The sequence below is a fragment of the Neofelis nebulosa genome, chromosome 5 (assembly GCF_028018385.1).
Source record: "Neofelis nebulosa isolate mNeoNeb1 chromosome 5, mNeoNeb1.pri, whole genome shotgun sequence".
Lineage (NCBI taxonomy): Eukaryota > Metazoa > Chordata > Mammalia > Carnivora > Felidae > Neofelis > Neofelis nebulosa.
This window is the reverse complement of record NC_080786.1, coordinates 84,427,143-84,450,678: the sequence shown is the minus strand read 5'-3', so window position 1 is coordinate 84,450,678 and position 23,536 is coordinate 84,427,143. Positions and strand designations below refer to the sequence as shown.

At 41.2% G+C, this 23,536-nt stretch overlaps 1 protein-coding gene across 4 annotated transcripts in view; it reads left to right on the top strand.

The window, feature by feature from the left end:
• The window catches only part of LOC131512343 (probable cation-transporting ATPase 13A4), a 155,598-nt gene that overhangs the window by 59,554 nt on the left and 72,508 nt on the right, over positions 1 to 23,536 (top strand). For 3 of the 4 annotated variants that reach the window (XM_058730867.1, XM_058730868.1, XM_058730866.1), the window contains 5 exons: positions 3,874 to 4,047; positions 16,183 to 16,329; positions 20,641 to 20,711; positions 20,803 to 20,883; positions 22,389 to 22,458. In XM_058730867.1, coding sequence (XP_058586850.1) covers positions 3,874 to 4,047; positions 16,183 to 16,329; positions 20,641 to 20,711; positions 20,803 to 20,883; positions 22,389 to 22,458 — 543 coding nt within the window. Of the gene's footprint in view, positions 1 to 3,873; positions 4,048 to 16,182; positions 16,330 to 20,640; positions 20,712 to 20,802; positions 20,884 to 22,388; positions 22,459 to 23,536 lie in introns of those variants that run through there. The other variant, XM_058730869.1, reaches the window with a different exon arrangement.

Here is a 23,536-nt window from a genome sequence, read left to right as displayed (position 1 = left end):
TCATAATGCATCTTGACTGCCATGAGTGTAATAGTCTTTTGACATTTTCTCAATATTCTTTTTTTTTTTGGCTGATTGATTCCCTTTGTGGGAGGTAAGGGTGGGGGGAGTGCAGAGTGGCAGGGATGGTTCCCTCAAGCATTTTCAGGGACATGGAAGGCACTCCATGGCATAGGAAATAAACCACTACGGGATCATAAAAAACAATACCATGCTAATTTTTGCATTTTTAAAGCCAGTATCTGTTAATGTCCCTTTAATGTAATTTGCAGTCAGTACAACTCAAGTCAGTACAATTCAACTCACTTTATTTTTTTTCAATATATGAATTTATTGTCAAATTGGTTTCCATACAACACCCAGTGCTCATCCCAAAAGGTGCCCTCCTCAATACCCATCACCCACCCACCCCTCCCTCCCACCCTTCAACTCACTTTAGTAAACAATAATTGAACACTCCGTGTCCACATTATTCCAGCCTTTCTACTACCAATGGATTATTGGCCATGAGCTATGAACTGATGTTGTAGTGTCCACAGAACTGAGAGCAGGTAAGCTTTTAAAGCAATGCTCTGGGGGTACCTGGGTGGCTCAGTCAGTTGAGCATCCAACTCCTGATTTCCGCTCATGTCATGATTCCAGGGTCATGGGATTGAACCCCATATTGGGCTCTGTGCTGACAGTATGGAACTTCCTTTGGATTCTCTCTCTCTCTCTCTCTCTCTCTCTCTCTTTCTCTCTCTCCCTCTACCACTTTTTCCTGCTTGCACGCTCTCTCTCTCAAGTGAAAAAATAAAAATAAAGCAACACTCTGGTATAACTAGGGGATATTCACCTGGCCTGACTGTCTACTTCTGTTCTGTTGTTCCAGCGTTCTTATTAATAGCACCCAATTCGGAGGACAATTTATATAGTCATCCCTCTATATAACCCTTTTATTGCTCTAACCTTGTTTGTTCTTATCATTTATGTGACTCTCTTCCCATTAAGCTAATGACCTCCTTGGTAGTAGAATCATTGTCTTTTTTTTTTTTTTTACTTTTTTTTTTTTACATTTTATTTATTTTTGAGAGAGAGAGACAAAGCACAAGTGGGGGAGGGGCAGAGAGAGAGACACACAGAATCAGAAGCAGGCTCCAGACTCTGAGCTGTCAGCGCAGAGCCCGATGTGGGGCTCGAACCCATGAACCGTGAGATCATTACCTGAGCTGAAGTCAGTTGCTTAACTGACTGAACCACCCAGGTGCCCGTAGAGTCATTGTCTTATTCATCTCTGTGTGTAGCACATGTCTGCTCTTTGGTGGACCCTTAAAATTTATTTATTTAAATTGAACTGAAATTCAAGACAGAGTGAAAAAGGTCCTTAGAATGGCAATGACCAACTTACATTATCCTCCCATGCTGCAAAGGTCTAGACTGGAGGTCTAGTTTTGAGTTACTGATGAACTTTACCGCTTTGAGAAACTTATTTTGTCTTCTTTTTCAACTAAATGGGAGAGTAGGTGGAAAGTGCTTTGTGAAGGACTTTGAATTTTTTTTTTTTCAACGTTTTTTATTTATTTCTGGGACAGAGAGAGACAGAGCATGAACGGGGGAGGGGCAGAGAGAGAGGGAGACACAGAGTCGGAAACAGGCTCCAGGCTCCGAGCCATCAGCCCAGAGCCCGACGCGGGGCTCGAACTCACGGACCGCGAGATCGTGACCTGGCTGAAGTCGGCCGCTTAACCGACTGCGCCACCCAGGCGCCCCGTGAAGGACTTTGAAGTACTCAAAAAATATTAGCTGCTGCTATTGTTACCAATAATAGTTGCTAATAATATCTATTACATATAATAACTTTAAACTTCAGTTTTCTTAGCTGGAAATTAAAGATAATAATTCCTGCTTACATTATTATGATAATGAACATGAATTTACTTTGGAAACTATAGAGGGCTCTCATTGCATAGCCTGTAAAAGAATGCATGCTAACAGGGAGATTTGTGCTTCTAGAATTGCCATAACTCAGACATATTACATGGAGGGGGTAGCTCAATTGACTGACAATATAAAGAAGCTTTTAAATATAGCCTTCATAAAATATGATACAATTTCTGGGTCATTGATTAGAAAGTTGACCTATTCCAAAGTATAGGAACATAAAAAAGTACATGGGAAAATTAGATGGGATGGACTTAGGACAGGTATGGGATTTAGGATTGGGATCCTGCTCAGTGTGAGCTCAAAGAAGCATTGCTTCAGGAATCATGAGGGGACAGAACGATTCCAGATTTGGCAGTTGGAGAGCAAAAGCTGGAGTTTGGGACAAAAGAGGATTCATTTCAAGATAGACATTCTAGTTTACAAAATCAGCCAAGAGCTTATGTTTCTGAGTTAATGTGAATGTTTCATCAAAGGCATGCCAAGTGTGGACAATACCTAAGGCAGTCAGCCAGCACCTGCATTCACTGCTTGCTAATAAGAGGAAGGCACCCGAAAATTACACATGAAAGCAGCTTTCAGCCAACGACCTGATAATGCAATCTTTTCTGATAATGCAATCTCTATCAGGTGAGTCAGAGAAGATGGCTGATTTAAAGTTGCAAGTTCCAGCATCCTTGTTATCCTAACAGGCAATCCGAGCAGGGGCAGAGCCATTGACACTAGGAATCCTTAGATCTAAATGCCAATAGACTAAGGGGTAGAATTTCGGGTCTACTTCTGGGCAGATGGTCAGATGGTAGCAGCAGCAGCATAAGCAGCAGCAGCGGTAAATGCACTTACCCCTAGTAACCCATTTAATTTTCACCACAGCCCTGGGAAGTGGGTATGATCACCGCCCCCATCTTACGGATGGCAAACTGAGGAAGAGAGAGGTTAAATAACTTGCTCAAGGTCACACCGACTAAGTGGCAGAGTTAGGCCTTGAATCCAACGTGCCTTGGTCCAGAGAATGTGCTGCTAACCAAGATGCTCGACACTTTTGGCCATCATAATCAGCGCAAAGTATACCTATGACTTTGTGTGATGTAACTGTGGGACTGAGGCCGTAAACTTCAGATGGTTGGTTTTCCATTCTGTCCCAGGCTCTACTTGAAAGGAGGAAGTTTGTCCAGATTATAACTTTATTAGAGGTATAAGACTCTTGTTCATATTTGTATCATCTGGGGCCTCATATCCCCTCCCAGCTCATGGCAAGAGCTCAATAACCCATGTTGTTTCTATGGATTTTCCCCGACTCTGTAAAATTCTTTTTGCTGCTGAACAAGAGAGGAGGGTGGTAATGCACAGCTCCACCCTAAACACCTGACAGCCACTTGACACTTAGTTATTCCTCCTCTTGTGGGTCAAACACTTTGATCACATCCCGACACTATACTCAAGGCTCGTTTCTGTCCTGCCCATGGAGTTGCTGGTCCCAGCCAAGGGAATCATCTGTTGCTGCGGTCATCTGGTCCTCCTGTCACAAGGCTCATGGTCATGCCTGTCAAGGCTGTGGATCAGACCTGGGTTTGAATCTTGGAAGCAGAACTTCCTAGCTCGGTGGCCTTGGCCAGGTCTTTCTGAGCTCAGCCTCATCGTTTATGAATGAGGGTAATCTTATCCCATTCAGGGGCCGCTGGCAAGACTTAAACAAGATAACATATCATCTAGCATTGTGCGTGACACAGGGTAGTCAGGTGGTCAACTTATAGAAAGGGAGTTTCACAGTTTGATGGCGACTTCCTGGAGGCTTGGGATCCTGTGTTCCTTTGTCAGAGATCCTTCTCCATGTTCTCAGTCTCTCCTCAACTACTTCAGTCTCTGCCCCAGTTTTATACCAAAATCCCAATTGGTTCATTTGCTGTTTATTGTGCGTAACCAATATTTGGGCTCACTTTGGTTCTTCCCCAGGAGCTATTTGGCTACCGGACTCAAGGCTGCCGGAAAACCCTCTGTCTTGCTGGATCCATCTTCTCATTTGGGATCCTCCCCTTGGTGTTTTACTGGAGACCTGCTTGGCACGTGTGGGCAAACTGCGTCCCGTGTTCCTTGCAAGAGGCAGATGTCGTGTTGCTGAGGACAACAGTAAGTGTGTATCTGGCTTTGTACTTGGCGGCCCTTTCTTTTCCTGGACATCTCGTTACAGGATGGCTGTGAGGAGATGTGCACACAGCAAGTTCCATCACAGCCTTGTGTTTTATTTACCAAGAACTCAATAATTTATGTATGGTGGGATCTCATTAAAAAGGCCGACTTCACAGGGCATTCCTTTTAAACTTGTGAGTTTTATGAATATTACAGCCTGAATAACCATCTTAATAGGTACAAACAATGGGTAATGTGAGGTAGCTGAGTAGGCTACACACTGCAAAATTCACATGGCTCCTTTCCCCTGTCCTGATGTGTCATACCTATCCTAGTCCCCCTGGAACAACTCTGCAGGAAGGGACCAGGAGACATGGGGAGGAGCCATGGTCGTGTCGCATCCTGCAGATATGCTTGGGTAAAAAATGCAACCATCTTGTCCTGAGCTCATTGTCTCTGTCTGCTAATTCAAGGTCCTGGTATTAGGTGAGTTTCCCTGAATTTGCTCAGCTAACAATTCCTCCTAGCACTCATTACACTTAGGCAACGTGTGTCATTCCTGTTCCTGCTGGACTGTCAGCTCCACAAGGGAAGAGATCATTTCCAGCTTGCCACCCGCTGCATCCTGAATTCCTGCATGTGGTAGAGATTCCATAAAGATGTGGTAGCTGACAAGTGGAAGTAGATATTCCTATTGGTGGGAGTCAAAGTACAGTCTCACAGAGGACACTGTGCTGACTTTTCTGGCTGACTTTTAGTGAGCGTTTCTAACAATGCATCAACCTAAATGACCCAGAATGACAACAAAATTTTGATAAGGCAACTTCTGCTGGGCTGTTAACTTTTGTATAGATATAGATATAGATATAGATATAGATATAGATAGATAAATACTCTAATGCAGCAAGAGGAGAGGATAGCAGTGAGTCTTATAACCACAATACAGGTGATAGCTGAGGTACCGCCTCCCAGTTCCACTCTGGTTATCAGGGGGCAATGATCTTGCAGCAGTGGAAACAATCTCAGACACAGAAAAGCTTTCTGCCTTTCTGAGTGCACCACCAGACTGTTCAGATGTGAGAATGTCTGGTTGGCTGAGCTGCAGCCTCTGAGATTGCTGGCAGAGTCAAGGCACAAATAGGAATGGGAGGAAATGAGCAAGAAAATGGCAAGGGAAGGGAGGAAAATGAAAGAAACGGAGAGTATGGTTGGTAAAAGGAAAATGAAGGAGGAGAAAAGAGAAAGAAAGATCTAGTAAGAATGTTAGAAATAAAAATAAGTGTCAGGCCGTTTGGGTGGCTCAGTCAGTTGAGCATCTAACTCTTGATTTTGGCTCAGGTCATGATCCCAACGTTATGGGCTCGATCATGACCTGAGACAAAATCAAGGGTCAGATGCTTAACCTACTAAGCCACCAGGCACCCCTCTCTGTCTTTAAAATAAAACTAAAGGAGTGCCTGGGTGGCTCAGTCAGTTGAGTGTCCAACTTTGGCTCAGGTCATGATCTCATGGTTCGTGGGTTTGAGCCCCGCGTCGGGCTCTGGGCTGACAGCTCAGAGCCTGGAGCCTACTTCGGATTCTGTGTCTCCCTCTCTCTCTGCCCCTCCCCCGCTCATGTTCTGTCTCTCTCTGCCTCTCAAAAATAAAGAAATGTAATAAAAAATTTTTTTAATAAAATAAAATTAAAAATTAAAAAAAAAAATCAAGTGTCAACCAACAGGTAATGATGCAGTTTGGGATTTGGAGTCAAGGGGTTTGACCTCTAGTCCTAGCACCTTGGATGTGTTACACCTCAGATGTGTTACCTAACCTTTCAGGACCTCAATTTCTCCACTTGTGAAACAGGCTTAGTGAAAGTACTTGTTCTTTCCTGAGTTGGTGTGAGGAGGAAGTGAGATTATATATGTAAAAGCCCTTTGCAAACTATAAAATACATGATCAGACCATTTTGATTATGTGTGTGTATTATTGCTGAAGCAGCTCCGAGAGCTTGCTGTACAGAAGAGCATGCTACAGGCAGGTGCCACATGTAAGCTGCCCTGCTTATCTGGATGCTGTGTCCTCCCCTTATTAGCAAGGAGCATTCCTTTCCAGGACAGGAAACTTGGGGAACAGATCCAGTGCCTGGGAATCCTCAATATTCATCCATGCTCAATAACGTCACCTTTCCTGGTTGCATGTGATCCACTTCATAACTGGATATATATTGGAAAAATTTTACAAAGCTCTGGTGCCTCAGGGAGCTGTGTGCCCTCCCCCTCCTCCTCTTCCTTTGTCTGAATCTTTCAAAGCCTTTTAAACCCCTCCCCCATTCAACTGCCCTCCACAACTAATCAAAGCCTTGGAAACCAGCTTCAATCTTGCCTTTTTCATCTTGATTTCAACTTTAATTTTTAATTACCTCCTCTTATGTGTCATTTTAAATGGATTTGCTGTGCTAGAGACTCTCCAAATAAATGAGGTTCTAAATTAGTCTTTATGTAATTAGACAAGAACTCAATTATATCAAACATTCTTACTATTTGAGCCTTAGATAAAAATGAGCTTTGGGCACCAATAGTTTATAAGTGTGCAGCTAGCTTATTTGCATTAAAATGACACCTTAAACATTTTTACTTGAATTGTATTACTATAGCTGGACCGTAAGGACTTCGCATTAAGGACGACTAAGAAGACTCCTACCTGAAAATGTGCTGTATATTTATTTTCCATGTTATTAAAAAATCAGTACTTGGTATTTATCATCAATCTCACACTGGTAAGATTACAGATCATTATCACAGATACTGATTAGGTAGTCATTTCTTAACATTAAAAAAAAAGAGGGGGGACGTGATGTACTGACTGAAAGTCCTTGGCACTCAGAACTATTTCCAGTTCCCCATCTCTTATTAAGCACGTCTAAGGGTGAGATTTTTCCAAAAAGGTAAGAGTAATTGCACTTTTATTTTATAATTTAAAACTGGCATTTTATTCATTATTCATCTACTTCTGAATTTTAACCAATATCTGTAGGGTTACCATATTTCTATGCAAATATCATAATTTACATTCATTGGTGTTTTGAATTCAGATGCTCCTGATGATTTCCATAGTTTTCATCTTTGTTATAATTACAGATGTAGTTTTTTCCTTTGTCACATGTTGTCAAAGACTCATAATGTGCAGAGGAGAACATGATGATTGGTTACTAGGCTGAGTCAGGGTGTTGTAAATGGGGAGCATTTTCCCTTCAGTTCCCTCTAAAGATGTCAGGGCTAGGGGCTTTAGTTGGAAAACTGAGAAATTCTGCAAATCAGCCACGCAAATGCATCCCACGTCCCACCAGCCTGCCAGGATGCCCATCAGCTCCCAGTGCTTGTGTTCTCATGTTCTGGATCCCTTCCTCATCTCTCCCTCCTCCTGTGTAGCCTCGTCTCTCCAAGCCCATGTGCCTCACATCAACACCATTTTCTAAAGGAGCCAGACACATTTTGTTTATGCTTTTACTCGGAACATTTCTTCTGATATTCTCTATCCTCTTCATTCATTCAATTATTCATTCATTCAGTAAACACTTCCTGAGAACCAATCATGTGCCAGACATTGTTACAGGTACTGGGAATACAGCTGTGAGCAAAGCAAGTGGGACTCCACATCCTGTAAAGTGACATTCTGGTGAGGAGTCAACTCATACATGCATGCACACACACACACACACACACACACACATGCACTCACACACACATGCACTTTCTATAGAGTATAGAAAGTAGGTGTTCTACCTCTATTTATTAAAATCTACTCATTCCTCAGCCATCTACCACCTTTTCCATCGATCTATTCTCTGCCTCAATTCTGGAGGGAATTAATTACCTTTCTTTCATTCTCTTTTAGCTCCACATTTTCACCTCAGGCTGCTATAATGCTTTTTGCAATCTGCCTTGTATTAAAATGCTATTCATTTCACATTTTATAAAACAGCATCTCACTGACAATTTCTTAGAATTCCCATAACGACTCTGGGAAATGGGCATTATCGTCTATCTCTATTTTACAGATTGAGGGTATAGAGACCACCTTTGCAGGCTATTAAGCCTAGTAAATCTCCGTCGGGCTTTCCCTCTCTCCTTCTCTCCCTCCCTCCCTCCTTCATAAATTTGATGAGCACAGGTTGTATGCCAGCCACAGTGGTAGCTCATGGACAGGGGGTGGGATATAATAATTAGTAAAATCAGAGTTCTTCACCTCATGAAATTCATTAGATCACTACACAAATAAATGCAAACATCCAACTGCTAGAAGTGCTACTTAGGAAAGGTTCATGGTCATAGTAGGATTATAAAATAGGGAAGAAAGCCTGACGGCTTTCTTGAGATCCAAAGGATGATGAGTCAAAAGGTGATGGTGGCTGGTAGGGAGGGACACATGGGAAATGGTCCAGGAAAAGGGAATAGTGTGGACAAAGCACTTGTACCTGTCTTCTGACCCTCAAATCCAGAATTTTTTCCCACCATGCTGCATTCCTTTTTTTAATAGTTTTTGCTTTTATTAGGTTATAGGCTTTTAGAAGGCAGTAACTGTGGCTTACTTTCCATTCCCCACAATATATAGAACATAGTTGCAGCAGGTACTCAATATTTATTTGATTTGATTAAATGAATTGAATTTAATCTGTAATAAATGGTCTCATGATTTCTACCAACATCTCACACAGATGTTAAAGCGAAAGGTTCATGGTTGAGAAAGTAAGAGAAGATAGTATTATGTTTCTTTCAGGTACACATTCCGCTTCTGAGTCTCATTCCCCCAGCTCCCATTTCAATAGTTTTTCCTTAGACATTTAGCCAGAAAGCCCTGAGATTCTGTGGGCTCTCCTATCAAAAATGATTCTTTTTTTTAAATACTTATTTATTTATTTTAAGAGAAAGAGAGAGAGAGCAATTGAGGGAGGGGCAGAGAGAGAGAGGGAGACAGAGAATACCAAACAGCTCTTCACTGTGAGCACATGAGATCATGACCTGAGCCAAAACTGAGTCAGACACTTAACTGACTGAGCCACCCTGGCGCCCCTCAGAAATAATTCTGTCATGACAAATAGTTTTTAAGCCATTATCCTTCATAACACAGGGCTTTTTATTTACTTATTTTTTTTAGTGTACTCTTTAATCCTCATCACCTGTTTCACCCATTCCCCTCACACCTCCCCTCTGGTAACCATCAGTTTGTTCTCTATAGTTAAAAGTCTGTTTCTTGGTTTGTCTCTCTCTTTCCGCCTTTGCTTGTGTTTTTTTGTTGTTTGTTTCTTAAATTCCACATGCATGAAATCATATGGTATTTGTCTTTCTTTGACTTATTTCACTTAACATTGTACTCTCTAGTTCAACCCATGGTTTGCAAGTGGCAAGATTTCATTCTTTTTTATGGCTGAATAATATTCCATTGTGTAATATACCACATCTTCTTTATCCATTCATCAATCGATGGGCATTTGGGCTGCTTCCATAATTTGGCTATTGGAAATAATGCTGCAATAAACTTAGGGATACATATATTCTTTTGAATTCATTTTTTGCATCTTTTTCCACCCAATAGTGGAATTACTGGATCATAGGGTAGTTCTATTTTTAATTTTTTGAAGAATCTCCATACTATTTTTCACAGTGGCTGTACCAGTTTGCATTCCCACCAACAGCATATGAGGGTTCCCCTTCCACCACATCCTCACCAACACCTGTTGTTTCTTGTGTTTTTAATTTTAGCCATTCTGACAGGTATGAGGTGGTATCCCATTGCAGTTTTGATTTGCATTTCCCTGATGATGAGTGATGATGAGCATCTTTTCATGTGTCTATTTTCTATCTGGATGTCTTCTTTGAAGAAATGTCTGTTCATGTATTCTGCCCATTTTTATTTTTTATTTTTTTATTTTTTAAAAATATTTTATTATTTTTGGGAGAGCGCAAGTGGGGAAGGGGCAGAGAGAGGGGGACAGAGGATCCAAAGTGGGCTCTGTGCTTACAGGCTGACACCAGTAAGCCTGGTGCGGGGCTTGAACTCATGAGCTGCAAGATTATGACCTGAGCGGAAGTCAGGCGCTCAACCAAATGAGCCACCCAGGTGCCCCTATTCTGCCCATTTTTAAATTGGATTATTTGTTTTTTAGGTGTTGAGTTGTACCAGTTCTTTATATATTTTGGCATGGTTTCTTTAATGATTATTTTATTTTTGAGAGAGAGAGTGAGGGAGAGGCAGAGAGAGAGGCAGACACAGAATCTGAAACAGGCCCCAGGCTTTGAGCTCTTTGCTCAGATCCCAATGCAGGGGCTCGAACCCACAAACCATGAGATCCTGACCTGAGCTGAAGTTGGACACTTAACAGACTGAGCCACCCAGGCACCCCTATATATTTTGGATACTAACCCTTTATTGGATATGTCACTTGCAAATATCTTCTCCCATTCAGTAGTTTTGCTGATGATTTCCTTTGCTGTGCAGAAACTTTTTATTTTGACATAGTCCTAATAGTTTATTTCTGCTTTTATTTCTCTTGCCTCAGGAGACATATCTAGAAAAAATGTTGCTACAGTTGATGTCAGAGAAATTGCTGCCTATGCTCTCTTCTAGGATTTTTATGGTATCAGGTCTCACATTTAGGTCCTCAATCCATTTTGAGTTTATTTTTGTGTATGGTGTAAGAAAGTAGTCCAGTTTCCTTCTTTTGCGTGTTGCTCTCCAGTTTTGCCAGCACCATTTGAGAGACGGTCTTACTCATTGCATATTCTTTCTTCCTTTGTCGAAGACTAATTGGCCATATAATTGTGGGTTTATTTCTGGGTTTTCTATCCTGTTCCATTCATCTCTGTGTCTATTTTTTGTGCCAGTACCATACTGTTTTGATTACTAACACAGGACCATTTGTATTGTGATTTACAGTTGCATATATGTTGCCTCATTTGGTCTATTCTGGTAGAGATCATTTTTCCCCCTTTACAGATAGAAGCATAGAGAAGTTCAGGGAAGAGCTCGGGGTCCCATAGCTGTAAGCAGTGAAAGAAAAACTTCTTTTGAGAACAGAGATGGAGTTGGAACTGGAGATTTTTTTATCTCCTGGCTAGTGAGAAGACTCCACAGAGGCAGTAGTATGAAACAGTTGAAGAGTAGAGTCTGGAGCCTGACTGCCTGGGTCTCATTCCCAGTGTTGCTCTTGACCTACTTTGAGCAATGTATTAGCTCAGGCTGCCATAATAGCACACCACAGACTGGGTGCCTTAAACAACAGAAAGTTATTTTCTCACAGTTCTGGAAGCTGGAAGTTCAAGATCAAGTTGCTGGCAGTGTTAGTATCTGGTGAGATCTTTGTTCCTGGCTTGCACATGGCCAGCTGCCTTCTCTCTGTTCTCACGTGGCAGACAGAGCTGTCTGGTGTCCTCCTCTTCTTATGAGGGCGCCAGCCCTATGGGATTAGGACTTCACTCTTATGACCTCACTTAACCTAGATTACTTCCTAAAAGCCCTATCTCCAAATGCAGTCCGGGGGGGGGGGGGGGGGGGGGGGAGGGGGAGGGGGCTAGGGCTTCAACATATGGAATCAGTCCATATTGGGCGAGTTACTTACCCTCTACTCTGCCTCCACTTCCTCTTCCTCATATGTTAAGAGTGGCTAACAATAGTATCTGCCTCGTTACCATGAGAAATCAATGAGAAATACATGTAAAGTGCCTTGATGAATCTGTGCCTGGCATGGAGTCATTTCCTGGACATTGGTTACTACACACTTTTTAAAACCAACTTTAACTTTTTGTTACTTTCTGCTACACGCTGCATCTCCAGATATTTCAGATGATGAGCCAGCTAACTCACTACTCCCTCTTCCCTGAGAAAATGATCGTAAAAACAAAGCACTCAGTCTTTCCAAAAATGTATGCTGAATTGTTCAGGATATCGACATAGATACAGACACAGCCTTTGCTGTGTCATATAACTTCCCTGCTTTGTCCACCCCCCCCCCCCCACACCACCTCATCCCCTTTTTTGGTCAACATGTTCCAGGAGTACTGAGACAATAATTTTGTGTAAGATTTTTTCCAATGCTTAGAACTTTCTTTCTCTGTTTTATAACTAAATCCTACATTCTAGCCAATGTCAACTTTTTCCAGCTAAGCCACTTTGGGAATATGAGGTCAAGGTGTCAAGAGTATCAGTGGGTCTGGCCAACAGGGGGAAAAGGAAAGAAAAAAGGGCCACTTAAATATAAAAAGAACAGTATTTTGCCCAAGTCATGGGTCTGCAAAGGCAGCATGGTGTTTTAGAAATAACTTGAGAAATGTTATTATTGCTTTATCTATCCATAATCCTCTAAGCACTTCACCTTAGTGAGAGAGTTCATGCTTTTTAGCGTTGCAATGTATCCATCTCCAAGTGAAAAGTACTGGAGTGCTGGTGTCTTTTTGGAACTTTGCAATGGGTTACTTAAGAAGAAATTCTTAAGGCAATCTCAGGAGTACATTTTGGATAGCAAACTCCTACACAAGGAGGTAAGTCACAGTGTTGGTGTGAACTTAAAGTGACCATTACACTACTTTAAAATTCCAACAGGTAAGATGCTTATAACAAAAGGTTGTAAGAAGATAAGCAAGGCCACTCACCTGGTGCAACTAGAAAAGTTAGCCTGGCATTTCAAAGTTCAGAAAGAGCAAGGCCACAGGAAATCAAAAATGCCCGGTTTTCCTCCCTATACCTTTGTTTCCAGGGCAAACTGAGGTCATCTGTTACATTCAGTTCTTTGAAATGCGCTCTTGAATTATTTTACATTCTGCTCTTAGAATTCAGCTGATTAATTCTCTTTTGACAAAGAGAAGGTAATGCCCCCTCAATGAGACTTGAGGTGTTAAAAGTCTAGATTGGCCTGGCAAATAGTTTGGATTATTTGCATTACAAAGCAGTTATTTAAAGTGGTTGGCTCCTCAGGTGCAGTTAAGTCTCTTAAGGATCTTTACCTACTTGAGAGAGCTGGGAAACAGGGGTAAAGAGGAAATAGCCCTTTCCGGGTAAAAATGTTTCTTTTTCAGAAGGAAAAATAAATTGGAAGACTCTCAGAGACTCTCAACAATTCTTCCAAGGGAAAATTAAGTTCCTATTTACAGAAAGAGCTCAGAAGCAACATGCTGCAGAAAATGAGGCCCAGAGCCATAGGCCAAGGAGCATTTGTTACACTCAGCTACTGGCCAGCCCTTGGACCAGATGCATTATGTATTATTGCGTTTAATCCTCCAAGCATCCATGAAATATGGTATTCTCATCCCCACTGGCCAGATGCAGAAAAATTCGGCTCAGAGGGTTGCCATGATTTTCAAGATGGTTCACAACTGAGGCTCAAGAAGGGGCCTGTGTTCTTTTGTTTCTGGGTAACACCAAACTGAAAACTAGGAGACGTGGATGATGTTGCCTGGAGTGACCACCTCACCCTGACACACTTTTCCCTCCATTTCTTTGCCTTTTTTTTTTTCTTAAAAAGTTGGGTAGATTTCTTTAAAAATATGAATGATTTTACAGAGTCTTTAACATAGTAAAAAACAAGAGAAAAGTCAATATTATTGCCTTACTGTAAGAAAAATGGTGGTCTCACTAAAGTATCCTTCCTTAACCTATTGAACTGCACTTTGCATTATATAGAATTATGAGTTATAGGGCTTGGGGGTAAGAAATAAACTTAAAGGCACAGATACCTAAACACCTTTGGTTTAATTATGGTACAGGCTATATAATAAGATGGAGGCCTGTAGATGAATTTTGGTCTCATGCTTGCCCAGTCTAAGGCATACAGTTTGCGCATTGGATTAGCACGGGCCTCAAAGAGCTTGGGAGTTCACTAGAACTCCAAAACTTCCCTTTGCCATTCCCTTTTTAGGCATTATAGTCTAGAGGTCTGTTTGCTGTCACACAGGGCCAAAGAGTGACAGCTTGGTTTTAGGAATCGGATTCTCTGCTGCCAAGAGAGCAGAGATTGTGAGAAACTGGATGCTATTTGTTATATGGTATAGAATTCAAGGTAATTTTCATACATAAGCCACAGAAACCATGGACAACTTGTGGAAACAAAGAGGAAGGAGCCAAGACTTAGAGTGGGAAGACCTGGCTTCAGGTCCTGCCTCTTGCCTTGCTACTCATACCAGACTGGCCTCGTCTGAGCCTCGCTGATAGAGTGCCTGGAACATAAGTATTAAATAAATGTTAGCTATTTTCATTATTATCTGATATTCAGAGGAAACTCACTCATAACAACATCATAAGTGGTCAAAGGTGTAGCCGTATAATGGTGAACTATGTCAATGTCAAGGTGTGTCCTATGGAGTTGTTGCCTATCTCGCAATACGTAGAACATGCCCAAGTTCAGTGGCTCAGTCATTAGAAATTGAGTCATTTTTGGGCTCTGAAGGTAACTCTATGCAAATCTGGTTTAATTTGACTTTTTTTTTTTAAATGAGGGTAATAGTCAAGTTTACTGATTTTTAGAATTAACTTAAATTTCTGTTGTTTTCCCCCTCCCTTTCTTCTCCTCTCCCTTCCCTTCTTCTTTCCTTTCCTTATTTTCCCTCATCTTACCCCCCTTTATTCCCCGCATCCTTTGCCTTGCTTTCCCCTCTTGCTCCTCCACCCTACCTCTCTGTCTTCCTCTGTCTCAGTCTCTGTCTGTCTCTCAGAAGCTGTGTTAGATCTGGCTGAGCACAGATACCCATCAAGCACAGTCCCTGCCCACAGTCCAAGAGGAGTGATAAGGTGGGCAGGTAAAGAGGAATGCAATGAGGTAGAATGTGGTAAGAATTTCAAGTAACCTTATAGTTTAGGGGAAATATCACCAAGAGAAATTAGAACAGTTCTCATGATGTGAATTTTGAGCTGGGTCCTACAGGATGCTTGGATCTAGCCCTGTGAAAGCTTAAAGAGAGTAGAGGAGGAAGTGTTTTCCAGGCTAAGGAAGCTGAAGGAGCAAAGGCATGGAGGAGGGCTTCTCTGGAGGAGAATCAATGTAAGAGATTAGCTCCAAACAACAACATATCTTCTCCTTTCTGTCCTTTTGCAACGTCAGCTGGGATACTCTTCTTGGCAAATGTGGGTGTGGTGGAGACAATTCCCAGCTCTGACCTATATTCCTTAGGCATTAAATTGTTTCCCAGGCTTGACTTCCCTTACTGTCTGTCGTTCCTCGCTCCTGAGGTGTACCAGGTGTCCTAGTGGCTTTTATGCATAGCATTTACCCATTCAGATAATAACCACAGTTATTATCACATCAGTCTCTAAGGGACCATTGTGGTACCTGTTACTTAACCCAGTGCTGCTCACTCTAGTTTTATTCTCTGATGAAATCGGCAGTGAATGTGAAGGAAGTGGCTTTAGTTAGGGTCATGCAGGAAGGTGCCGCCTTGAACCCACCTGTGCTAACTTTTGACACTTACCCCTGGGCACCTTCAATCCACACATTCAGGCATGTAAAAACATCCATTCACTCTCACTGGGCAGGTCACAGTTCACCAAATGGATGGGGATATATGAGACAATAATACATGGTTCCTACCTTTCAGATGGTCTAGACAAACAAGGAGAATACATGGCAGAAAGTGATTAGGAGCACAAGAGAGGGGCAGCTAGGATCTTTTGGAGTGAGTATAGTGGTAGACCCTCCTTCCCCCTGGCAAGACAGTATTACAGGGGCTTTCCTGGAAGAGGTAGAATTGAAGTTAAGCCTAGAAACCCTGAGATGGTTTAATTGACCTGGTGTCCTCAACCTCAGGGACCTACAGACCCTTTTGAGTGCTTGTTTGTTTGTAAAGTTTTGCATCTGACTGTGGCCTCATGGATTTGAAGGTTATAGCAAGAAATTGGCTCTTTGCTAAGAATTTACCTCCCTCCTCTTGAGTTTTGTTATATATGCCATTGCCTCATATTCACACCCAGATTCCTCAATAAATGACCATAGGGGTTTTTTTTTTCCTTCAAGTCTTTATATCTACCAGCTTTCATGGGCATGCAACTTTGTGTAGAATGTTTATTAAGTCCATAAACTTACAGGATTATATGAAAATGATGTTTCTCAGGTTGAATTTTAGCTTGATGACTTCTCTCAACTTCATGGGGTTTTGGTGTCTATTTCCTCAGGATGAATTCCACACTTACTCATGGAAAAAGGTAATGTGGATCTACTTGTCATCATTAAACAGCACGTTTGGTGTCACTCCTGACCACCCTCTCATTACAGATGAGGAGGACATCATAAATAGAGCCATCAGAAAGCCAGACCTAAAGGTTAGTACATTTATGCTAACTGCTAATGCTAAAGAAATTTAATTCTCTCCCCAAAATTTAAGGTTAGGTTCAGATCCTCCACCACACCAATCCTCAACAGTATACATAGAACATTATAAAGAACATGTACTTTGGAGCTGGACAGAACTGAGTTCAAATCTCTGCTTCATCCTTCTAAACTGTAGAGCCTTGGATCCGTTACTAAACTCTGCCAAGTTTCTGTTTCCTCATGTATAAAATGATGATGATAATGCCTACCTCTAATATCCACTGATGGCATTCAATGAATTAAGGAACACAAAAATCTTTATGGTGCGATATACGTAGTAGTAGATACTCAGTACATGTTAGCTCTGAGTAGAATCAAGCCCTCTGTATGATTATCTATGAAATGGGGTGATGACCCAGAAACATCCCAGGGACTTCCTTATGTCTGCAAAATGAACTTATTTTGAGTTCTGTCATTCAAATGTGTTTGGGTTACTCCCTCTTCTCCATTTGAAATTAGTACTACTTGGATTATGGCTGGTTAACATTCATATTAGAAATGTATTTTATAAGACAGGCTGTTTTTCTCTTAAGTTCATGTGTGTTGGGCAGCTGTTTAACTTAGTTTTATGAGCGCAAGGTCAGTTTTTTAAAATAATAAAACTTGATTGCTGAGCAGTTTCTGTATTGTCAATTGTTATCACCCAGGTGTCTTAATTGCCCAAACAAACAAAAACAAAAGAGGTCAAACACCTCCAAACCAACAGATTGCATAATCTGTCAGGGGGTTATTCACCTGCAAAAGTAGGCATCCCAAATCAACCTTAGGGTCCTGCCCTCAGATTATTATTGACCTTCAGCTTCTTTAATAAGTGGGCAAAAAGATGAAGAAATGCTCAAATAAACATAAAGAAGAGGCAAAGGTCTTGAAATGGAAACCTGTGGCACCAGGGTGGTATCTTCATTTACCAGCATGTGGCTTAGGGGGTTTGGCTAATTACTGTCTCTCTGAGCCTTGAGCTTCTTATTTATAAAATGAGAGCAATAACCCCTTCTCTGCCTGTTCCTCAGGCTGTTGTACACCTAAGAGGAGAAGATGGACATTAGGGTGATTTGTGGACTGTGATGTGCTACTTTCATAAAGGACTGAAACTCTCATGAAAACAGAGGAGAAGCCACAGGCTTCAGCCATGACGATACTGCCGGCGAGAGCTGTAAGGGCAACAATACCAACATGATAACCATTCAAACCATTCAGGGAGAGTTTGGAGATCTGCTCTGTCAGGTTTATAAAAGCCAGCTAAGAGGAGACTTAACTATTATCCTGGGATTGTGTGCAAAAGTAAAACCCAGTGCTTAACCTGTTAAACAGGACGCTCTCACAACGTGTTTCAACAAGAAATGAGGAACAGGAAGCCTGGGAAGGGGCAGGCTTCCTGGTTCCAAGTAGAAAGCTGAAAATCACCCTACCGCACACTCCTGATGTCTTAATTACAGTTTCCTGCTCTGAAGTTCCAGAAAGTGGGCAAATAAACTCCACCCCATGCAAATAATGTGCTTAATATCCTCTTACCTGGTGTCCAGAGCCTGTGAAGGTGATGAGGGAAACGGAGAAACTACAGGCACAGATGATTCCTGCTAGGAGAATTTTAAAGATAATTCAAAAGGTCTCTGATGGGGTCATTCTTCTCACTCTGTGAGGAATGGCCTCAATAAATTATCAGGAGGGCCACCTGGGTGGCTCAGTTGGTTAAGCCTTTGACTCTTGGTTTCAGCTGAGGTCATGATCTCACAGTTCCGGAGTTGGAGTCCCGCATCCAGCTCTGCACCGACAGCACAAAGCCTGTTTTCGATTCTCTCTCTCCCCCTCTCTCTTTCCCTTCCTCACTTGTGCTCTCTCTCTCTCGAAATAAATAAATACACAATTTTTTTTTAAAACAGAAGAAATTAACAGGAGATAATGGAATCTTCTATTTTCTGACCTGAGGTAAAACTTAGTAGGAACCTCTTTATTCCTCTTTATTACTGCCTTCATCTGCTGATGTTTTGTGTTTGTTATTTTTTATAAGCTTCTCAATCTCAGTCTGTGGCTTCACATCCTCTGGATTTATGTTCTCTAATTGAGCAGGGGCCTCATATCCTCCCACAGTTTGTCCTTTAAAAATGTTCTAACCCAGATTTGTGAACCCACAGAAGGAACAAAGGAGGCAGCCCTCACTTAATTCAACTTGAATCCTGGCAGCTATGGGATTTTTCATACCTTCTTCTGAGACTAGCTTCAATATCATATCCTTTGAGAGACTGGACTCTGGAGCCAGTTGGGTTTGAGTTCAAATTCAATCCCTACTTAATAGGTGTGATCTTGGGCAAAAGACTTAAAGTGAACTTCAGGGATGAAGTGACGGTGAGAATAATATCTGTCTACCAGAGATTGATGAAAAAGACTAAAGATGATGTGTGAAAAGCCCACGTACGCAACAAGCTGTGATTACAGTCCAGCTCTGCAGAATTTCAGGGACTGAACAAGACAGGCAGGTGTGAGACAGTATACGTGAGGTTGCAAGGTGGACCATGGCAACCAATCTCCTTCAGACACTCTTTCCTCTCTCCAACTTGCAGCTTGTGAAGGAAGAATCACTCCCAGTGGCAGTGCGCTCCAATTTTATACTGAAAATCAATTGGAAAATAGGATTTATTTTTTTAAAGTTACTTTGCAACTGATCTCATTGAAACAAATCGATCCTGTAAAATAAAATATACAGCATTTAATGCTCTCACTGGGTAACCATGAATGTGTGTGTGTGTGTGTGTGTGCATGCACGCATGTGTGTGCACACTCGTGTGCATGCACATATATTTATCGAATAGGATTCAGATTGATTTGGTGTACCCCGGGTCTTGGAGCTTAGGGATTTCACCTCTATTTCTAGATGTTCATGTGGTTGTAAAAGCATTCATTCACTTCTTTACCAAAAAACATGTATTGAACACTTTTTAGGTTTCAGCTGTATACTCTTCTCAGTTCTAGAATTTATCTAACAATTATACTGACTGTACTATTCAGCGGTATAGAACAAACCCAGAAGAGTGCAGTGGAAATTAGAGATAATCTGCTCAATTGCCTCAGTTTATTCATGGGGAAACTATGGTGCAGAGAAATTTACTTGAATTTCTCAAGAACACAATTCTCAGAGTAGCTATAAAAGGAAGACACTGCTTCTCAACTTTGTCTGCACATTAGAACTATCTGAAGAAATTTAAACATATTTATGCCCAGGTTGCACCCCAGACAAGTGAAATCAGAATCTCTTGAGGGTGAGACCCTGGCATTAGTATTTTAAAGCTTCCAGTTAATTCCAATGGGCAAAAGGAGGTTATACCTATTGCCCTATAACAACATGGCACTATATCTCTTTGTGCTCAGTTAGGTCGCCAGTTAATGGAAATTCAGATTCACATATACAGTTGCTTAAAGAAATCAGAAACAAGAAGGCATAATTGCCATAAGCGTTAACCTTACCTTTCCTTTTTACTGCTGACATCGGACGCTCGCATCCTGGAGAACATTTTCTTGCAAAAACCTCCTCATTCTCTTCTAGAACCTGCTGCCAGCCTAATTTTGTTTCACAGTCTCTTCTATAGTTTTCTTTGAAAGTCCATTGCCCACAAGACAAAGTCCTAGATACTTCACCCTAGCATTTAAGACTGTACACTCTGATCTTTATTTATCTTTCCAGCCTCATTCTCCAGTCTGCAGTCAAGTAGACCCACTCATTTGCCCCTCCTCAAAACCGACTTGTGCAGAATCTCTTCTACATGCCCTCTTTCCTTCTTATCTGGGCAGAAGTCTTTCAGCCCTTCAAGGCTGCAGCTCAGATGCCATCACTTCCATGATGCCTTCAGCCATCTGCCCGCTCAACATTTCTACGGCATTTCAATACCATACATCTTACTTGATCATATTTTTATTTCTTTGACATATATATATATTGGACTGTATGGTATAGTTTTCACTTTTGTAACAGATTTTCTTCCTTTGTTAGGTTATCAATAACCTAGTGGAACACAGAGACAGAGTTTTATCATATATACTCATCTGCATAGTAAGCCCACGCATGATACACTTCGACTGAATGAAAACTCCTAAGAAAGAATGCCACTTGTGTAGCAGGGAAAGTTGCAGTAAGTTAGGAAAGGATAATCTTAAAGAAGTGTATTAGAGCTCTATTTTTGCTTCTTCTGCAGGCACTTCTTTAGCCACCAAACTGCTATGTATTTACTGATCCCTAGATGAGAGACTTTCTTAGTACTTTTCTTTTCCAGGTGAGATGTATAAAAGTGCAGAAAATAAGATATGTTTGGAACAACTTAGAAGGACAGTTCCAGAAAATTGGGTAAGTCATTTCAGTAATTTCATCTGAAACAGAGAAACTTATCTCAAAAATATCATTTCTAAATAGGTCTTTCTCATTATTATTATTTCAGTTCTTTGGAAGACTGGCTCAGTTCTGCCAAGATACATCTGAAATTTGGATCAGGTCTAACAAGAGAAGAACAAGAGATTAGGTACCATGCCTACTGTTTTCTATATCAGCTCAAGAGGATGGTTGCCATCAGCCAAATAGAGAGCCTAGCAAATCATTATCTTAGCTGGTCAATATCAGAAAACTTTGTAATGCTCTATTCAGTATTGTTAGATTCAATGCATGCACATACCTTCTCTTGCTTCGTCGGATCAGCGTTGTGGGGGAGGTAGAATGAATATCCTCATCATTCCAACATAATACATGAGAAATCTGAGGCTCACAGAGGTTCGATGGCCTGAACAAAGGTCACATGGATGGGAGGTGATTGAAGAGCTGAGTCTCACAGGTTTAGTCCTCTTTCTACTCTACACAGAGCTTCTCAAGGTTATAATAATGGGGTTGAACCATTTTGGGTTGTAATCAGGAAATATATTTTATGCCAAGATCACATAGTTGAATAATAATTTCAGAGCAGCAGAAACTGTTGTGCAAGAACTGCAGCTCCATGATTCCAAAGCAGTTCCAGGGCAGAGGAACCAGGCTGAGGAAGAGCACAGTGTTGAATGTCAAGTCTATCAGTAATTCACTGTGTGGTTTTGAGCAAGGAACTTCTCATCTCCGGGCTTTGGTTCCCTAGTTGTTAAAAAGGGGAGGAGGACTTTGGAAAGACCTTGCTGGTCCTAAGTTTCTGTGATACTCATATTCCCCTGCACCCCCATTTTCCAGTACTTTGAAGGGACCCAGAGCCTTTCAGCATCCGCATCACCTAGAAGCTTGTTAGAAATGCAGAATCTTAGACCACACATCATCCCTCTGAATCAGAATCTTCACATTACCAAGATCAGGAAGTCATGTGTATGAACGCTAAATCTCAGGAGACACTGCTCTAATACATTTGGCCAAGCTACTTGATCTGAATATCTACATAGGAGGCACAGAGAGTGTGGTCAGTGTTCCCAACAGCAAAATAACTCATAAAGGGTCCTTGCTCTGCATAATCTAAGAAATATACCTCTAGGTTTTCAGTTAAAGGGTATATAACTTTGTGTATAGAGCTGTCTTTGAGATCCCAACATCTTTTTGCTCACATTAAAATAAATTCTGCAGCTTCCCAGAACTAAACAGGAGTAGGAAGGTAGGTCCAGTACTTCTTACTAGTAAAACTATTTTCTTGCAATGATCTCTCCATCCCACATCCACAGAGCCACAGTTGGGGACAGAGTTGAGAGAGTGCCAATCTGGAAACTTACTTGAATGAGGCAACCACTAATATTAAATACCCAAATTGCCATCAGGGAAATATTTAGACCTCAGGAAGAATCTAATTTAGTAGATGCAATATGATCATGTTTATTGTTTTTGTCCTTGGGAACCCCCCCCCCACACACACACACACTCAGTTATTTTGAGAAGGATGGAGATATTATGGAACAAGGGAGGCTTACCTTGACTGGGAGAAAGTGAATAGGCCTTTTTTCGAATGAGTGAAAAATGAGCTTCATTTTTATTAGTTGTAACTGACTGACCTATGATCTCTCCCTATAGGAGGTTAATATGTGGGCCTAATACTATTGATGTTGAAATCACACCAATTTGGAAACTACTCATCAAAGAGGTACGCAGGACTTACTCTTGGCGCTAAATAGAGGATAAAGGAGTTCTAGTCAAACAATCAAGAATGCTACTTGTTAATAAGTAACCGTAATTTGTGATATTTTAAAACAGTACAAAGGATAGATTCTTCATATCTCTTTTCTACTGTTTTCCTTGGAGACCATCTTTTGCACATGTTGCCTGGCACAGTATAATGACACTCATGTGTCTACTTATCCTTTAATAACTGGGTGCACCTCTTCTCTTTCTTTCTTTCCTTTTTAATCCAATGTTTCTTAGCCTTTCCCAACTTTGTGAAACTAAAATAATAATTAAAAATTTAAAAACTCAAGACATTTCTTATGGGCAACATAATTTCCTCAGCATTAGCCTTATTAGTTCTCTAGATCTCAATGTTTGTGTGGGAGGGAAAAAAAGGACTTGACCATCATTTGTTAAGTTGAATTTTTCCTCTTTGAGTCTACCATTGAGCTTATTTTTCATTTTGCAGTGATTATTATGAAACTATAACCATACAGCTGTACCCTGGGTCTTTTTCTGAACTTTACTTCTACTCCTACTTGTTTTTGAAAAAACTTACTAAACCCAAGGTATTTTCTCAATATTTCTAGTAAGAAAGGAAGCAAAAGAAACTGATAGGAAATGTTTCTGTGTGCTCCTTCCCCAACCAGAGGCAAAGATTACTGTTCCCATCTTAGACAGATGGAAATCAACTGGAGAGCATTTGAATAAGGGTACAAAATGTCTTAAACCAAAGCAGGCTAACAACTGTGGAGTTAGCCTCTCCCTTCTTCCACAGCGTCCTAGATGTTCAAGGACAGTTTCCCAGTTTCAGCTTGGCTCTCTACTTATGAGCAAATGTAGTCTTCAACTTATCCATAAATCTAAAGTACTTTGATGGCTTAGAAGATGGCAGATGCTGTGTCCGAGGGAAGAACAACAGACTCGAGAGCACTTTAACTCCGTAAACCTGAACTAAAACTTCACCCTTCTGAGGGCCAGTACATGTGAACTAAACCTCATAGTATCCACACCCTACACCCTTGTGATGGTCATCATGAGGACCCACGAGACACTAC